Source organism: Delphinus delphis, chromosome 6, assembly GCF_949987515.2.
Source record: "Delphinus delphis chromosome 6, mDelDel1.2, whole genome shotgun sequence".
In the NCBI taxonomy this organism is placed as follows: domain Eukaryota; kingdom Metazoa; phylum Chordata; class Mammalia; order Artiodactyla; family Delphinidae; genus Delphinus; species Delphinus delphis.
Window position 1 is genome coordinate 81,579,032 of NC_082688.1, and position 18,768 is coordinate 81,597,799.

At 38.1% G+C, this 18,768-nt stretch overlaps 1 protein-coding gene across 5 annotated transcripts in view; it reads right to left on the reverse strand.

Moving 5' to 3' along the window:
* FRMD3 (FERM domain containing 3) overlaps positions 1-18,768 on the reverse strand; it is a 375,309-nt gene that overhangs the window by 16,544 nt on the left and 339,997 nt on the right. The window contains exon 1 of one of the 5 annotated variants that reach the window (XM_060014939.1): positions 18,064-18,245. The exons of the other annotated variants lie outside the window; for them this stretch is intronic. Coding sequence (XP_059870922.1) covers positions 18,064-18,190 — 127 coding nt within the window. The 5' untranslated portion in view covers positions 18,191-18,245. Of the gene's footprint in view, positions 1-18,063; positions 18,246-18,768 lie in introns of those variants that run through there. 5 annotated transcript variants of the gene reach the window in all.

An 18,768-nucleotide genomic window follows, 5' to 3' on the forward strand; every position in this document is an offset into this window, starting at 1 on the left:
TCATCAAAAAATCTATAAATAATAAATGCTGGAGAGGGTGTGAAGAAAAGGGAGCCCTCTTGCACTGTTGGTGGGAATGTAAATTGATGCAGCCACTGTGGAGAACAGTATGGAAGTTCCTTAAAGAACTACAAATAGAACTACCATATGACCCAGGAATCCCACTACTGGACATATACCCTGAGAAAACCATAATTCAAAAAGAGTCATGTACGAAAATGTTCATCGCAGCTCTATTTACAATAGCCCGGAGATGGAAACAACCTAAGTGTCCATCATCGGAGGAATGGATAAAGAAGATGTGGCACATATATACAATGGAATATTACTCTGCCATAAAAAGAAACAAAATTGAGTTATTTGTAGTGAGGTGGATAGACCTAGAGTCTGTCATACAGAGTGAAGGAAGTCAGAAAGAGAGAGACAAATACCATATGCTAACACATATATATGGAATTTAGGAAAAAATGTCATGAAGAACCTAGGGGTAAAACAGCAATAAAGACACAGACCTACTAGAGAATGGAGTAGAGGATATGGGGAGGGGGAAGGGTAAGTTGTGAGAAAGCGAGAGAGAGGCATGGACATATATACACTACCAAACGTACTGTAGATAGCTAGTGGGAAGAAGCCGCATAGCACAGGGATATCAGCTCGGTGCTTTGTGACCGCCTGGAGGGGTGGGATAGGGAATGTGGGAGGGAGGGAGATGCAAGAGGGAAGAGATATGGGAACATATGTATATATACAGCTGATTCATTTTGTTGTAAAGCAGAAACTAACACACCATTGTAAAGCAATTATACTCCAATAAAGATGTTAAAAAAAAAGAATCATTTACTGTGATCAAGTGGGATTTAGAGCTGGCGTGCAAGGATGGTTCAACATACACAAATTAATGTGATATATGAAATTAACAGAATGAAAGAAAAAAAATCATATGATCATCTTAATAGATGCAGAAAAAGCTTTTGACAAAATTCTACATCCATTTGATAAAAACTCAACACGTTAGCTATAGAAGGAATGTATCTCAACACAATAAAGGCCATATACGGTAAGCCCATGGCTCACATCATACTCAATGGTGAAAGACTGAAAGCTTTTCCTCTAAGATTAGGAACAAGACAAGGGTGCTCCCTCTCACCACTCCTATTCAACATAGTACTGGAAGTCCTGGCCAGAGCAGTCAGGCAAGAAAGATAAATAAAAGGCATCCTAACTGGAAAGGAAGAAGTAAAATTATCTGTATTTGCAGGTGACATGTTTTTATACATGGAAAATCCAAAAGACTCCACCAAAAGACTATTGGAGCTAACTGCCAAATTCACTGAAGTTGCAGGATACAAATTTAACATAGAAAAATCAGTAGTGTTTGTATACAGTAACAATAAATTATCTGAAAAAAAAAGATCTCTTTTATAACAGCATCAAAAACAATAAAATATTTAGGGATAAACTTAGCCAAGGAGGTGAAAGATCTCTACTCTGAAAATTATAAGACACTGGTGAAAGAAATTGAAGAACACACAAATGAATGGAAAGGTATCCCATGTTCATGATTAGAAGAATTAATATTGTTAAAATGTCAATACTACCAAAAGCCATTTATAGATTCAATGCAATCCCTATCAAGATTCCAATGAAATTTTTTACAGAAGTAGAAAAAAAATCCTGAAATTTATGTGAAACCACAAAAGACCCTAAATAGCCAAAGCAATTCTGAGAAAGAAGAACAAAGCAGGAGGATATTCACATGTGAAAGAATGAAACTAGACCCCAAACTTCCACTACTCACAAAAATTAACTTGCAGTGGATTAAAGACTTAAATGTAGAACCTGAAACCATGAAACTCCTAGAAGAAAACATAGGAAAAAAAGCTCCTTGACATAGGTCTTGGCAATGATTTTCTGGATATGATCCCTACAGCACAAGCAACCAAATCAAAAACAAGTGGGACTACATTAAACTAAAAAGCTCCTGCAAGCAAACAATAAAGTGAAAACCTATGGAATGGGAAAAAAATTTCCAAGCCATATCTGAGTAGGGGTTAATATCCAAAATATATAAAGAACTCACACAACTCAATAGCAAAAAAAAAACCTTCCAAATAATTCAATTTTAAAATGGGGAAAAGGCCTGAATAGACATTTTTCTCAACAGGATAAATGAAAGGCCAACAGGTACACAAAACTAGGCTCAACATCACTAGTCATTAGAGAAATGCAAATGAAAACCACAATGACATATCATTTCACGCCTTTTAGAATAGTCATCATCAAAAAGACAAAACAAATAAATAAAAAGATAGCTACATGTAAAAGAATGAAATTAGAACACTCCCTAACACCATATACAAAAATAAACTCAAAATGGACTAAAGACCTAAATGTAAGCCCAGACACTATCAAACTCTTAGAGGAAAACATAGGCAGAACACTCTATGACATAAATCACAGCAAGATCCTTTTTGACCCACCTCCTAGAGAAATGGAAATAAAAATAAACAAATGGGACCTAATGAAACTTCAAAGCTTTTGCACAGCAAAGGAAACCATAAACAAGATGAAAAGACAGCCCTCAGAATGGGAGAAAATATTTGCAAATGAAGCAACTGACAAATGATTAATCTCCAAAATTTATAAGCAGCTCATGCAGCTCAATAACAAAAAACAACCCAATCCAAAAATGGGCAGAAGACCTAAGTAGACATTTCTCCAAAGAAGATATACAGATTGCCAACAAACACATGAAAGAATGCTCAACATCATTAATCATTAGAGAAATGCAAATCAAAACTACAATGAGATATCATCTCACACCGGTCAGAATGGCCATCATCAAAAAATCTACAAACAATAAATGCTGGAGAGGGTGTGGAGAAAAGGGAGCCCTCTTGCACTGTTGGTGGAAATGTAAATTGATACAGCCACTAAAAATAGAACTACCATACGACCCAGCAATCCCACTACTGGGCATATACCCTGAGAAAACCATAATTCAAAAAGAGTCATGTACCAAAATGTTCATTGTAGCTCTGTTTACAATAGCCAGGACATGGAAGCAACCTAAGTGTCCATCAACAGATGAATGGATAAAGATGTGGCACATATATAGAATGGAATATTACTCAGCCATAAAAAGAAACAAAATTGAGTTATTTGTAGTGAGGTGGATGGACCTAGAGTCTGTCATATAGAGTGAAGCAAGTCAGAAAGAGAAAAACGAATACCATATGCTAACATATATATATGGAATCTAAAAAAAAAAGAAAATGGTCATGAAGAACCTAGGGGCAAGACGGGAATAAAGACACAGACCTACTAGAGAATGGACTTAAGGATGCGGGGAGGGGGAAGGGTAAGCTGGGACGAAGTGAGAGAGTGGCATGGACATATATACACTACCAAACGTAAGGTAGATAGCTAGTGGGAAGCAGCACATAGCACAGGGAGGTCAGCTCGGTGCTTTGTGACCACCTAGAGGGGTGGGATAGGGAGGGAAGGAGACACAAGAGGGAAGAGATATGGTGACATATGTATATGTATAGCTGATTCACTTTGTTATAAAGCAGAAACTAACATACCATTTTAAAGCAATTATACTCCAATAGAGATGTTAAAAAAAAAGATAACAAATGCTGGTAAGGATGTGGAGAAAAGGGTACCCTGGTGCACTGTTGGCAGGATTATAAACTGGTACAGGCACTATAGAAAACAGTATGGAGGTTCCTCAAAAAGTTACAAGTGTAAATGTTAAAAATTTTGCACTAGCATATGAACCAGAAGTTCCACTTCTGAGAATATATTGAAAGGAAACAAAAACACTAACTAGAAAAGATATCTGCACCCCCCGTGTTCATAGCAGCATTATTTACAATAGTCAAGACATGGAAACAGGCTCAGTGTCCATTCATCTGTGAATGTATATATATATATACACAAAGAACACACACACACCAGAATATTATTCAGCCACCAAAAAATGAGAAAATCCCGCCATTTGCGACAACATGGATGGACGTGGAAAGCATTATTCTAAATGATATAAGTCAGGTAGAGAAAGACAAACACTGTATGATCTCACTTACATGTGGAATCTAATTCTTTTTTAAAACTCACAGAAAAAGGAATCAGATTTGTGGTTACCAAAGACAGGGAGTGGCGAGAGGGAGAATTAGAGGAAGGGAGTTAAAAGGTACAAGCTTCCAGTTATAAATAGGTATAAGGAATATAATGTACAACATGGTAACTATAGTTAATACTGCTATATGATATATATGAAAGTTAAGAGAGTAGATGCCAAGAGACCATATCACAAGGAAAAGTTTTTTTCTTTTTGTTTCATTTATATGAGATAATGGATGCTAACTAAAGGTAGTGCAGTAATCATTTCACAACATTTGTAAGTCAAGCCATTATGCTGTATACCTTAAACTTATACAGTGATGTACGTCTATTATATCTCAATAAAACTGGGGAAAAATGATGTGCAGGACTGAATTACTGGTTTTATCTTTTAAATATCAACAGATATTTCCTAATAGCTCTGGTATGACAGTCCTGAGCAGCCTAAATGAAAGATACCATAAAACATGCAAGCAAAATACAAAGGGCCAATAAGCACATGAAAAGAAGCTCCACATCGTTAGTTGTTACCACAATAAGATAGCACTTCACACCCATTAGAATGGCTATATTTTTTTAATAGATCTTTACTGGAGTATAATTGCTTCACAATACCGTGTTAGTTCCTGTTGCACAACAAAGCGAATCAGCCATATGCATACATGTGTCCCCATATCCCTCCCTCTTAAGCCTCCCTCCCATCCTCCCTATCCCACCCCTCTAGGTCATCGCAAAGCACCAAGCAGATCTCCCTGTGCTATGCTGCTGCTTCCCACCAGCCAACATTTTACATTTGGTAGCGTATATATGTCCATGCCACTCTCACTTTGCCCCAGCTTCGCCCTCCCACCCCATGTCCTCAAGTCCATTCTCTATGTCTACCTCTTTATTCCTGCCCTGCAACTAGGTTCATCAGGACCATGGTTTTTTGTTTTTGTTTTTGCTTTTAAGATTCCATAAGGAGGCAAGAACGTACAATGGAGAAAAGACAGCCTCTTCAATAAGTGGTGCTGGGAAAACTAGACAGCTACATGTAAAAGAATGAAATTAGAACACTTCCTAACACCATACACAAAAAATAAACTCCAAATGTATTAAAGACCTAAATGTAAGACCAGACACTATAAAACTCTTAGCGGAAAACACTTTTTGACATAAACCACAGCTATAATTTTTAAAACCTGAACATAACAAGTGTTGGTTAAGGGTGAGGAGAAACTGGAACCCTTGAACATTGCTGATAGGATTTTAAAATGGTTCAGCTGCTATAGAAAACAGTTTGGCAGTTCCTCAAGTCAAACAGAATTACCATATGATCCAGCACTTCTACTCCAAGGTATATACTCCAAAGAATTAAAAACAAGTACTCAGACAAATACTTGTCCAAAAATGTTCAAAGCAGCAGTAATCCAATAGTAAAAAGTTGGAAACAACCCAAACGTCCATAAACAGATGACTAGATAAAATGTGGTTTATCCATATAATAATATTGCTCAATCATTATAGACATGATACAACATGGATGAATGTCAAAAACATGCTGAGTGGAAGTAGACAGACACAGAAGCTTACATAACATATAATTCCATTTATCTCCATATGAAATATCCAGAACAGGTAAGTTCATAGAGACAGGAAGCATACTGGTGGTTGCCAGGGGCTGAGGAAGGAAATGAATGGGGAGTGTCTGCTTAACGGGTACCAGGTTTCCTTTTAGGGTGATGAAAATGTTTTGGAACTAGAGAGAGGTGTTAGTTGCAAAGCCGTGAATGTACTAAATGGTACTATATTTTTCATGTTAAAATGGTTGATTTTATGTGATGAACTTCACTTCAATAAAAATTTTAAAAAAATAAATGCAAGCTGTAATTTTTCTACCACCATATAATACTCCATGAAACCTGAAGGGAGAAAATGTTCACAGTGTAAGGAAAGATGACAAGAGTTATGACTTTCTGGAATACTACATCTTTACATATCTTGTATTCCATATCCCCAAGAAGAAAGGTCATTTTACTCTCCTCTTTGGGAAAGCAGTGAAAGCAACATATTGTCTATGAGTGGCATAACTGCTCTAGAAAGACCACTCCCAGCCCCTTTGGCTATTTTCACCGTCCTGTGGTCACAAAGATCTTCCATGCTCTTTGTTCTTACCTAACAGCATTTTCTCATGTAAATGGCCTTTCCTCCTTAAGTCTCCTTTTCCTAATACGCAACCTATTCTCCCTCTGCCTTCTGTTTTCCATATCCTTCTCCTATAATAAGAGGTAAAGGGAAACCTCAAGTTTACAGACTGCAGTATTTTGTTGACAGCAACTCCATTCTTCCAGTTGCTCAGACCAAAAACCTTGACTTTCCTCTGTTCACTCTCACTATGGACCCATCAGCAACTTCTATGTCTCTACCTTCAAAGCACACTCAGAATCGGACCACTTCCTACTATGTCCACCGCTACCAACCTGGTCTAAGCCTCCGTCTTTCTCACTTACATTACTGCAGCAGCATCTCATCTGGTCCCCCTGCTCTAGCCCTTGCCTATGTAAGGGTCGTTGTCAACACAGCAGCTGGAGTCATCCTTTAAAAACATAACATGGATCATGCCACTCATCTGCTCAATGTCCTCTAGCGGTTTTTCATCTTCCTCAGAGTATAAACCAAGTCCTTGCAGGGATGTCTACTCTCCTAACCTCTCTGACCTTGTTCTGCTAGGACCCTCCCCCTTGTTCATGCCACTCCAGCCACAGAAGCCTGGCTGTCCCTCAAACATGCCAGTTAAGCTCTCTCTTGCTGTTCTCTCTGCTTGGAGCACTCTGCCTTCAGACAGGTTCACACTCTGTCCCTCTTTGCAGGTTGTTAAACAAATATCACCTTCTCAGTTACATTATGTAAAATTTCAGCCCATCTCCCCAGTACTCCCTATCCCCCTTCCCAAATTTATTTTTCTTCTGAGAAATCCAGGATCTAAGAAGGAAAAATAGAGCGCTAGCAAGGTGAAATAGTGGCTTCTGGGAGAGACATAATCATGGTCATTAATTCAGGGTCACAAAAGCGAGTGCCTCTACAGGCCAGGCAGGTGCCTGATGTGAATGAGTGCAGGCCAGGTATGGGACAGTAGGGAGTGGTGGTGACCAGGGAAAACTGACCATATTGAGCTCCATCTGAAAGCTTTAAAATTCAAATTAAAAAAATAATCTGTGCAGTCCATACAAAAAGAGCCTGTGGGTATTTTTAGGCCTATAGGCTGCTAGTCTACAAATGCTACTAGATAAATGCTGTGATAAAATCAGCTAGATTACTGATGTTTCAAAGTCGCCCAAGTATTCCAGTACTTGGATCTCAACAACAGAAGTATTCTCTTATGTTTCTGGAAAGGAGGAGTTAGGCAGGGAAATAAATGCTTTCTTCCCTGTCATAGTTTTTCTAACCACTAGCATTAGATGTGCTGGAGGTTCATAATACTTTTCCCCTCATCTCTAGGCTCAAATTTTTAGTGGGATAGAGTGGAAAGTAGACCAGACAAAGGCTGGACAACCCAGTTCTGCCACTTATGAGACTTTAGTTCTTAATAACTTCCATCGACCAATTTATGAATAAAGAAGATGCGGTACATATATATACAATGGTATATTACTCAGCCATATAAAAGAATATTACTCAGCCATAACGCCATTTGTAGCAACATGGATGGAACTAGAGATTGTCTTACTAAGTGAGGTAAGGCAGACAGAGAAAGACAAATATCATATGATATGGCTTATATGCGGAATCTAAAAAAAATGATACAGATGAACTTATTTACAAAACAGAAACAGACTCACAGACTTCAAAAATAAACTTATGGTTACCAGAGGGGGAAGGGGGGGAGGGATAAATTAGGAGTTTGGGATTAGCAGATACAAACTACTATATATAAAATAGATAAACAATAAGGACCTACTGTACAGCAAGGAAACTCTGCTTAATATTCTATAATAACCTATAAGGAAAAAGAATCGAAAAAGAATAGATATATGTATAACCAAATCACTTTGCTATACACCTGAAACTAACACAACATTGTAAATCAACTATACCCTGATATAAAATAAAAATTAAAAAAATATTCTTGGAGCTCAGCTTGCTTAACAACAACACAGGAGTAACACCTACCTCATAAGCCTGGGGTAAGGGTTAAACAAAATTATGGATGCATAAGTGCTGTCTGTATCAAAAAAAAAGCTATAGGAATTATATGTTACTATCTTACCAAAGAAAATTAGGCTACATTGGCCTGTTTCTAAGCAATATGTACATACAATCTATTGACAGGCAATATCATTTTATCAACACAGATTAGTTTTCTAACAAGTCCACTACTACAGAGTACAAGGGAAATTATATTATAGTTGGTTATCCATATTTTCTTAATTTTCTTTATGTGATAGATGCTTAAAGTTTCCTACATGCCTTTTCTGATGAACTGGACAAGAATGTCCAAAGAGACCAGAAATGTTAAATTAGTGAGACCATCTACGCTGTTTCATTAAATTTATTTTACTTCATCAGTACATGAGAAGCCTCCTAAATGTATTCACAAAGCTCAATGGCTAAAAACGTTTTTTAGAAGTGATATGACAATGCTTAAGGAAAAGGAAATAGCTTTCAAATTTCTATAATTATGCAGCCCAATTAAAATTATATAATAGCTGAAAGTTTCTGACACATAGGAAATAATGTTAACTTATATTTTAGTAAATATAACTATTTTTATGCCATTATTATCATTATTCAACTTGAATAAATACTTCATGAAGTGAAATAGCGAGAATCAAATGATGCTGAAGGAAAAGACTGGCCACTGATGATGGACAGGCTGTGTGCCTGCTGTGTACAGTCAAGCAGGTTGTGCACTGCTCATTCCAGGCTTTGGCAAATGGCATCACTGGTCACCAGCATTCAGGTTCCCTCTGTGGCACCCCAAGTCACTCTGTGCTGGTACCCAACTACGGAATGCCCCCTAAACCTGCAGAGCAGGGACACAAAGAAAGCGGTACCACCACCTGGCAGGGAGGAGGGTATTTTAGAAAATTGTAGAGGCTTTTTTGGCGGTCACAATGATTGGCAGGGTCAGCATCATTTAGTGGGAGGGCGTCAAGGATGCCAGACATCAAAAAATGCATAGGATGGTCCCACAAAATAAAGAATTATTTTGCATCCCACATAACTTTTAGATGTCCTATTAAATATTATCCATGTTGGTGAGAAATCTATTTAGAATGATTTGAATCTAGAATCTACCTGTGTTTTACATTTAAACCTAAAGCATTTAGATATGATTTTAACATATTTTGAATTTTTCAGGCATACGACCACTGGGTAAATTGAAGGTATCTTGCCAAGAGCTGTTTACCTGTTGAGAACATCACATCACTGCTGTCCGAAATGGCTAAGGTGTCCAAGATGCCTACCTAGTAGCACACGTTCTTGCATCTGTTGAGTGGTGCCCATGTTCCCCCATTACATTCACAGAGGAGCCAGCACCCCATGCCTTCATTCTGCCTCCTGGTGAATCATGCTTAAGAAAAACCTTTGGAAAGACTTAACTATTTTATTATGAATTACTTCCAAGTTCTCCTGTCATTACACTTAGAGCATTATTTTGACTTTTAAAGTTATGTGTAAGTAGACTGTGTTTTCTCTGAGTGTCATTTCAGGATGGTAGAGAGAACATTAAGATCTTTGTTACTGAATCCGAAGGGCACACTGAATCAAAGGATTGACAACCACTGCTCAAGAATACATGAAATTGTCAGGTCTCTATGGAGTTCACATATTTGTTGCCTATTAACCAGAACCGTCCTTGCTGAGGTGGGCTAACTTCTGATTGATCTACTTATGTTGATCGGTGTAGCCATCCTGCCACTGGGAGGTGTGCTGTACTCTTGAATTGAGGATAGGGACAAGAAGAGTGAAGGAAGAGTGGGAGAGAAGGAAGAGGTCATCACTCCACTTCTAGGAAATATGATGGAATGGAAAGAACAGTGGCCTGGAATTCTGGGGACCTAGATTCAGTTCCACAGAACTCTGTGTCCTCCGACATGGTACTTCAGTTCTATGAGTCTTGGACTTTTTACCTGAAAAATGGACCACATCCCTTCCAGTCTAGGTCTCTCAAAAAAAGTCCCACTCGACACTATACATATACTTTCCCTGAAAGCACCAATCACCTGCATATAAGAAGCAGAGCTATTTCTCCTGTATCTGTTGAGAAACATTGTGGGAGAGGGGAAAAGACAAGAGCACTAAAATTTTTAATACATTTTTACAGGGATGGATATTTTAAGCACATGATCATGTGATATTCATAAGAGGAGATGAGGAAACTGAGGCTCAGAGATGTTAAGTAACCTGCACAAGGTCATGACGCCAGGACACAACAGAGCAGGGGTTTGTACCCAAGCCTGCCTGACTCCAAAGCTTGTTCCAAACCACCATGTTTTCCTGAAGAGAAGGGGATCTGAGAGGCCCAGAAAGACCCTCACTTCTTAACTAAAGAGGAAGAGTCTTGTGTTATTGGCCAATTTCATTTGCTGAAACCACAGTATCATTATATGTAAGGTGATCACCTGTCCCTATTTGCCTGGTACAGTCCCACGGTATGCCTGTTTCCTAGCAGCATTATTAAAGTGCCCCTTTCGCTCTCAATAGGTTTGCCTAATAGATTTTATGGTCACCTAATTACGTGTTTATATGTCATACCTCCTGTGATTGTATCCTGGAAGCCAAAAAAAAAAAAAAAAAATCACTTGCTGTTGTGGTATAACAAGTTGACTCTATTATGCATGTGCTCTCAGTGCCCCAAATGTTTTCTATCCACATTTAGCAGCATGCAGACTTCCAACTGTAGTAAGATGGTACGCCATTAAACTCCTGTGTGACTCCTTTATCTTCCCTTTGCTGGGGATAAAGTCTAATCCTTCAAGAGAAGCTCATGTCTCATGGGTTTAAAGAAAAGATCCTGAGAATGACATGTACTTTTTCAGATGAGGGTTTTCACTTTCAGGCATAGACACTGCAAAATATCTCACACTAGAAATGTTCCTGATGCCTCTGAATATCCTTGGGAAGCTGCCTGCTCGTTCTATTTAAAACCCATAAGAGTCATCCCAGTGACTCTGGAAAGTGTAGACGAATGGAAACTTACGCACACACACACACACACACACACACACACACACTTCACAGCAAATCCTAATGTTCTTCCTAGCCATGAACATCAATCTCACTTCTCCTTGTGGTCATCATCTACCAACCTCCTGGTCATGCCTCTAGAGTAGCTGAACATTTTGAAACCTTTGTCTTACCATTTTTTTGATTTCAATATCTAGAATTCAAGAGAATTCAGTCAATCCTTGCCCTCATATTGCAGAAGTCAACTGCCCCTTCCAGACCACTGAAATGGCTCTCACCAAGATACCCAATGATCACCATGTTGCTAAAGACAATGTGTGTTCTCTTCTGTCCTCCTACTGACCACTCTACCTCTGTGACTTCACACTCTCTTGGTTTCCATCTCATGATTCTAAGCTACCTCTGTCTTTTCCACAGTCTTTTCACCTCTATTTGTGGTAGCTTCAGCTCTCTGCTCTTGTCACTCTGTACCCTCTCCCTTAGAGGAGTCTCAACCATCTTCATGGCTCCACCATGCTACTGCAGCATTACTCAACACAGCTCTGCAGGTCACTTGTGTTTCTTGAAATTAGTTTGGGAAACTGTGCACACTATCACCTTTTGGACATTACTATTAAGGTTAAGAGTACAAGCTCTCATCAAAAATTATGGCTATCACTGTGGAAAACGATATGGAGATTCCTCAAAAAACTAAAAATAGAACTACCATATGACCCAGCAATTCCACTCCTGGGTATATATCAGAAAAAAACCAAAAACACTAATTCAAAAAGATATATGCACCCCAATGTTCACAACAACATTATTTACAATTGCCAAGATACGGAAGCAACCTAAGTGTCTACCAACAGATGAATGGATAAAGAAGATATTGTGTATATATACAGTGGAATACTACTTAACCATAAAGAAGGAAGTTTTGCCATTGCAGCAACATGGATGGACTTGGAGGGCATTATGCTAAGTGAAACAAGTCAGATAGAGAATGACAAATACTGTATAATATCACTTATATGTGGAATCTAAAAAACACAACAAACTAGCGAATATAACAAAAAAGAAGCAAGCTCACAGAAAAAAACTATTGGTTACCAGTTGGGTGAGGGAAGAGGAAGGGGAAATACAGGAGTAGGGGATTGAAAGGTATAAACTATTAGGTATAAAATAAGCAACAAGGATATATTGTACAACACCAGGAATATAGCCAATATTTTGTTTTTTCTTTTTAAAAAAAATTTATTGGAATATAGTTGATTTACAATGTTGTGTTAGTTTCAGATGTACAGCAAAGTGATTCATATATATATATATATATATACATATATATTCTTTTTAAAATTCTCTTCCATTATAGGTTATTATAAGATATTGAGTATAGTTTCCTGTACTATACAGTACGTGTTTGTTGGTTATCTATTTTATATATAGTGGTGTGTATATTTTAATCCTAAACTCCTAATTTATCACCCCCTTTCCCCTCTGGTAACCATAAATTCGATTTCTATATCTGAGTCTATTTCTGTTTTGTAAATAAGTTCATTTGTATCATTTTTTTAGATTCCACATACAAGCGATATCATATTTGTCTTTCTCTGTCTGGCTTACTTAGTATGATAAATCTCTAGGTCCAGCCATGTTGCTGCAAATGGCATTATTTCATTCTTTTTCATAGCTGAGTAATGTTCCATTGTGTATATATACCACATCTTCTTTATCCATTCATCTGTCAATGGACACTTAGGTTGCTTCCATATCTTGGCTACAGTACATAGTGCTGCAATGAACACTGGGGTGCACATATCTTTTCAAAAAATGGTTTTCTTCAGATATATTTTATAATAACTATAAATAGAGTATAACCTTTAAAAATGGTGAATCACTATATTGTATACCCCTAACTTATATAATATTGTACAAAAACTGTACTTCAAAAAGAGTCATGGCTATCATCAAAAAGACAAGTGATTACATGTGCTGGTGAGGATGTAGGGAAAAGGGAACTCCTGTGTACTGTTGGTGCAGCTACTATGGAAAACAGTATGGAGGGTCGCCCCCAAATTGAAAATAGAACTACCATATGATCTAACAATCCCCACTTCTGAGTATATATCCAAAGGAAATGAAAATAGGATCTTGAAGAGATATCTGCACTCCCATGTTCACTGCAGCATTATTCACAATAGCCAAGATATGGAAACAACCTAAATGGCCATCAATGGATGAATGGATAAAGAAGACAGAAGATGTGGTATATGTACACAGTGGCATATTATTCAACCATAAGAAAGAAGAAAATCCTGCCATTTGTGACAACATGGATGGGCCTTGAGGGCATTATGTAGGTGAAATAAATCAGAGAAAGACAAATGCTCCACGGTACCACTTATATGTGGAACCTAAAATAAACAACAACAAAAAAACACAACAACAAAGAAAAGTCAAATTCATAGAAACAGAAAGTAGAAAAGTGGTCGCCATGGGCTAGGGGGTGGGAGAAACAGGGAAAGGGTGCAAACTTTCAGCTGTAAGATGAATAAGATTTGATGTTCTAATGTAAAACATGGTCATTATAGTTGATAACACTGTTTTATACAATTGAAATTTGCAAGAGAGTAGAACTCAAATGTTCTCACCAAAAAAAAAAAAAACAACCAACTGATAAATATGTGAGGTAATGAATGTGCTAATCAGTTAAGTAGGGGGAATCCTTTCACAATGTACATCAAATTGCCACAATACATACTTTAAATATCTTTCAATTTATTTGTCCATTATACCTCAATAAAGCTGAAATTAAAAAGAATACAAGCTCTTAAATTATCTTTCTGTGTCTGAATCCTGGCCTTGTATTGTCATGTGACCTTGGACAAGTTACTTAATCGCTCTATTCAGTGAAATCTATAAAATGGAAAAATTCAGGCCATACCATATGTGGATACTGTGCACAGAGGAGACATGAATTAATGTGTGGGAAGTGGTTGGCTCACAGTAAACACTCAGTAACATTACTGTTTACCTATTAAAATGTCTGAGAGGTCCCAAAGAGAAGAAACCAGTTTTGCTTTATTTAACTCAATATTTCCCAAATTTATTTGACCAGAGAAGTTTGAACATGACTTAGTTTAGTTTGAGAAACACATGTTACTGAATCTCTGACCCATCTCACCTCAAAACCGTCCAATGAGCTGCAGACTCACCACACACCTGAATGTAGGCTCGTATCCTACATCCAGTCTGTATCTCCCACCCCAGACTTTCCCTCCTCTACCAGTTACTGTATAGTAAATGGCATCACCTTCTATCCACACCAGCAATCTAAGGGTTGGCCATGACTTCTCACTCACTGCTCACCCCATATCCGTCACCAGCTGCTACAAACTCTACAAACCAGAGGTGCCCAAATGTGTTACGCTGTATCATGCCTCTGTGCCTTTGCACAGACTATTGCCTCTCCCTGGAATGTCCTTCTGCACTCAGATGGCTCCTGCTCGTTCTCTAAGACCTCATCTTTCACCTCCTCTCGGAAGGCTCTCCTACATACATGCTTATCACACAGTTTCCATGGTTGACTCATTCATTTCTCTCCCAGATGATTCGTCTCAGCCAATGATGGTAATTCCATTCTCTTGGCGGTCTCTGGTTTGGAAGTGGGTATGTGAGCCAACCCTGAAAATGAAAAACGAAGGGAAGAGTCGCCAGGGGGAGAGAGGTAGAGGGCGAAATTCTGACAAAGGTTTCTTGCTTCTAAGAAGAACATACTGGACAGATACAGACTTTCTCTTGACATTGTATGTGAAAGAGACACCAGGAATTCTGGCAGCCATCCTATGATGCTGACGGCAAATGGTCTGAGGGGGAGCTCTGGCCAACTGAGAAGAGCAGTGCAGAGAGAGAAAATGAACCTGGCTTCTCAATCCTGGAATCATCCCTGACTCTGGACTTGGTGTTGTCTTGGATAATAAATCACTTTATTATTTAAACCAGTGTTTGTTAGAGTTCCTTGCTGCTAATGTCATGCTAACTGATGCAGCTGTCACCATCTCATGGGTCTCTCTGTCATCACAATCAATCATCACACAAAGTCAGGAACACGACACAAAACCCTCACTGAACTTCAGCGTCATCCTGGTGGACCTCAATAATGCAATATGATAAAGACAACAAATAAGAAGTGTAAATACTAGAAAGGAAGGCACAAAACTGTCACTATTTCCAGGTGATAGTATCATCTACAAGGAAAGGCAAAGATTCGAATAAGCTAGGGGAATCAATCAGAAGTCAGTAAGGTGTTCAGATTCAAAACAGGTGATTTACTACACACAAGCAAAGACCATAAAAAATATGATAATGGAAAATCCCATTCAAAATAGCTAAACGCACAAATTAGAATAGCACGTAATATCCAGGATATCCGTAAGAAATATGCCAAACTTGTGTGAGGACAACATTAAGACAGAGCTGAATAACCTAAAAGAAAATCTGAAAAAAATGAAGGAATATACCAGTGTTCCTGAATAGAAGTCAGTTATTTTGAAGATCTAGATCTCCTCTAATTAAACTAAAATTCACTGCAATTTCAATATAAATCTCAACACATTTTCAGAAGTGACAAATGGAGAAAGTGCACATGATTAATCAAGAAACTCTGGATAAAAAAAGATCCATGAGGGGGAACTTGACCTGTCTGATGTCAAAACTATACTATAGTTAATAATGGAGCAGGAATACTAAAATATGCAATTCAGAAATATACCTTTGAAAATAATGAAAGGTTATGATAAATAACTTTGAGAAAAATCACTAACCAACTGGGAGAGGGAAAAAGTATATCCCTTCTTCATGTCAAACACACATAAAAATTCCAAAGAAGTTAACAGGTCAAATAAAAACAAATATTAGATCAAACCACATGAAATCACCATTTTTGTAGGTCAAAAGCAGTTGAGTATCAGCAATTTCACATAGTTCAAGCTAATGCATTAATTATGAGGATGAAAACACAGAAAACATGTTAATGATCTTGGAATGAGGGAAGCTGACATAAAATAATAAAACTTAGAACATAGAAAAATTAAGTAGTCTGCACATGCAGAAGCTGTCTGTGCATATGAAAAGTGCCTGTGCTACAAAGTTAACATTAAAATAAGTTAAAAGCCAAGAACAAATTATGAGGAAAGAAGTTAATACTTGTGAAAGGCAAAAGATTAATATGCAGATTATAAAAGAATTCCCACAATCTATAAGGGAAGGACAAAAGAAAACAGAAATTCATAAAGTAAACAAGTAATTCCCAGGAGAAATGCACGTGGACAATTATCCTTTGAAAAGATGCTCACCCTCACTAGTAAAAAGGAAAAGGCAAATTAAAACAATAAAATCTCATTGTTTTTTTCAATCTTAGAAATTGGTCACATCAGGGTTAGTGCTTATGTGGGGAAGCAGCCATTTTCCTACTCACCTTGTTAGTGAGTGTTAGTCTTTCAGAGGATAATTTATTTGCCCATTTCCATCAAAATTTAAAATGTGTATATCCTTCAACTTTTAAGAATCTGCCATAGAGAAATACTTGTATATGCACATTCATTGCAGCACTGTTACAGCTAATAAATAAGAAATATCAGTTTTCCAACAGTAATTTGGTGATTAAATAAATTATGGCATCTCCACACTACATGATATTATTCAGCCAATTTTTAAAAGGATACAGATTAATATGTATCGATATGGAAAGTCCTTCAAGCCATAAGATAAATTGAAAAAAATGAACTGTAAAATAATACATATAGAACAATCCTATTTATGTAAAAAAATAATCCTATATCCATTCTACACGTCAACGTGCATAGACTGGCTAATAATATGCATCTCCCTACCCCAGTCTGTCCTAGGGTCAAGAAAAACATTCTATAAAATTGTACTTTAAAAATCTTTTATAATAAGAACACATCATCTATTATCTATGTCATTATACAAATACAATTAATTTCATTTCAATACACTTAGAAGTCAGTTCCACACATGTGCATGTGGTATGGCCAATTCCAGACATTTCCCAGGATTTTAAAATTTTTAATCATTTGGTGAAAACCACATATACATATATAACAGCAGCTCCTTTCCTGCTGTAGGCTCTGATTTTTTAAAATTCCTATTTCAATTCCTATTTTCCCCCAAGGACCACAGAATAACACACAAAATACATTTTCAATGAAAAGGAAATTAGCAGAACATCAGTTTGATCCCACTTCTTTAACTGCTATTGTATTTCAGGACAGCTCTACTTTGAAGATAAAGGGGAGTTTTGCCTCATCCAGGCAAGCACACTTGAAGATCTTAAACTTTCAACAATAAAAGGAGGGAGGAGTATGTTTTGATCATCCAATCTGTCCTGTCTATGATCTTCAGTCATTCCTGGGCCATCTGGATTGGACACCCCACTGCTGCCTCCTTCCTATCGGGGCTACAACTGGCATGTAATTTATTAGCCTTTAGGATGACTTCATACCATTTCACTTAATAGGAGGGCCAGGACCCCCATTTCAAGCCCTCCCATTTTCCCTCAGCGCTCGCTTGCTCACTCTCTCCTTCCTGCCTGCCTGCCTCTCTGCTTTTCTCCCTCCCTCTCTTTCTCATCCTTATCACAAACCTTTGACACTGGGTTCGCCTAGGCTTCTCTCCCAGCCACCGGCCCCCGCGGTGAGCCGGCAGCTGGAAAGCCCGCACTCTTCACAGGCGCAGAGGAGAGCCCAGCGCCAGGGCACGTACCCGTGTTTCTGGCTGTGATCTTGGAACTGTGTCTCAGCAGACGGACAAACACGTTGCTGCTGCAGTGGTTCACCAACTGCAGGCGGAGACCCCTCCGAGTCTGGATCTTGACCAAGCATTTTGCCATTACTGGTTCTTCAATTCCCTCAGTCTCCTCCTCCTGTCATGGCCCAGGGCAGCTACCGCCAGCCATAGTGGCTTTGACCTTTCACTAACTGTCCATTCTGTTTTAAAGGACCGAGGCAGGGCGCACTGAATGAATCAAATGTCAGGCTCCTAACGCAGCCAACAGAAATAACTCAGGAGGGATCAGCATGGGGCTGGAGGAGGGAGGGGGCTGCTATTTTTAAACTCTCCACTCACTCCCCTAACAGACAATGAAATAATATGCATCTCCCTACCCCAGTCTGTCCTAAACCATCCAGGCCAGAGGACCCCAGCCAAATGCCCTACAGTGTCCTAACAATTGAATGTCCCCCCTAAAGATAAAAACGACAACTGGACAACTGTGCAATGGAGAACACCCCCTTGATTTCTTTTAAAAATAATTTGAATCTTTATTAAGTTCTAGAGCAGCGCTGTCCAGTAAAAATACAACGCAAGCCACATTAAAGAAAGCATATGAAAAGTAAAAGAATAAATTAAAATTAATTTTAATAATGCTCTTTTAATTTTTAAAAATTTATTTATTTAATTTATTATTTT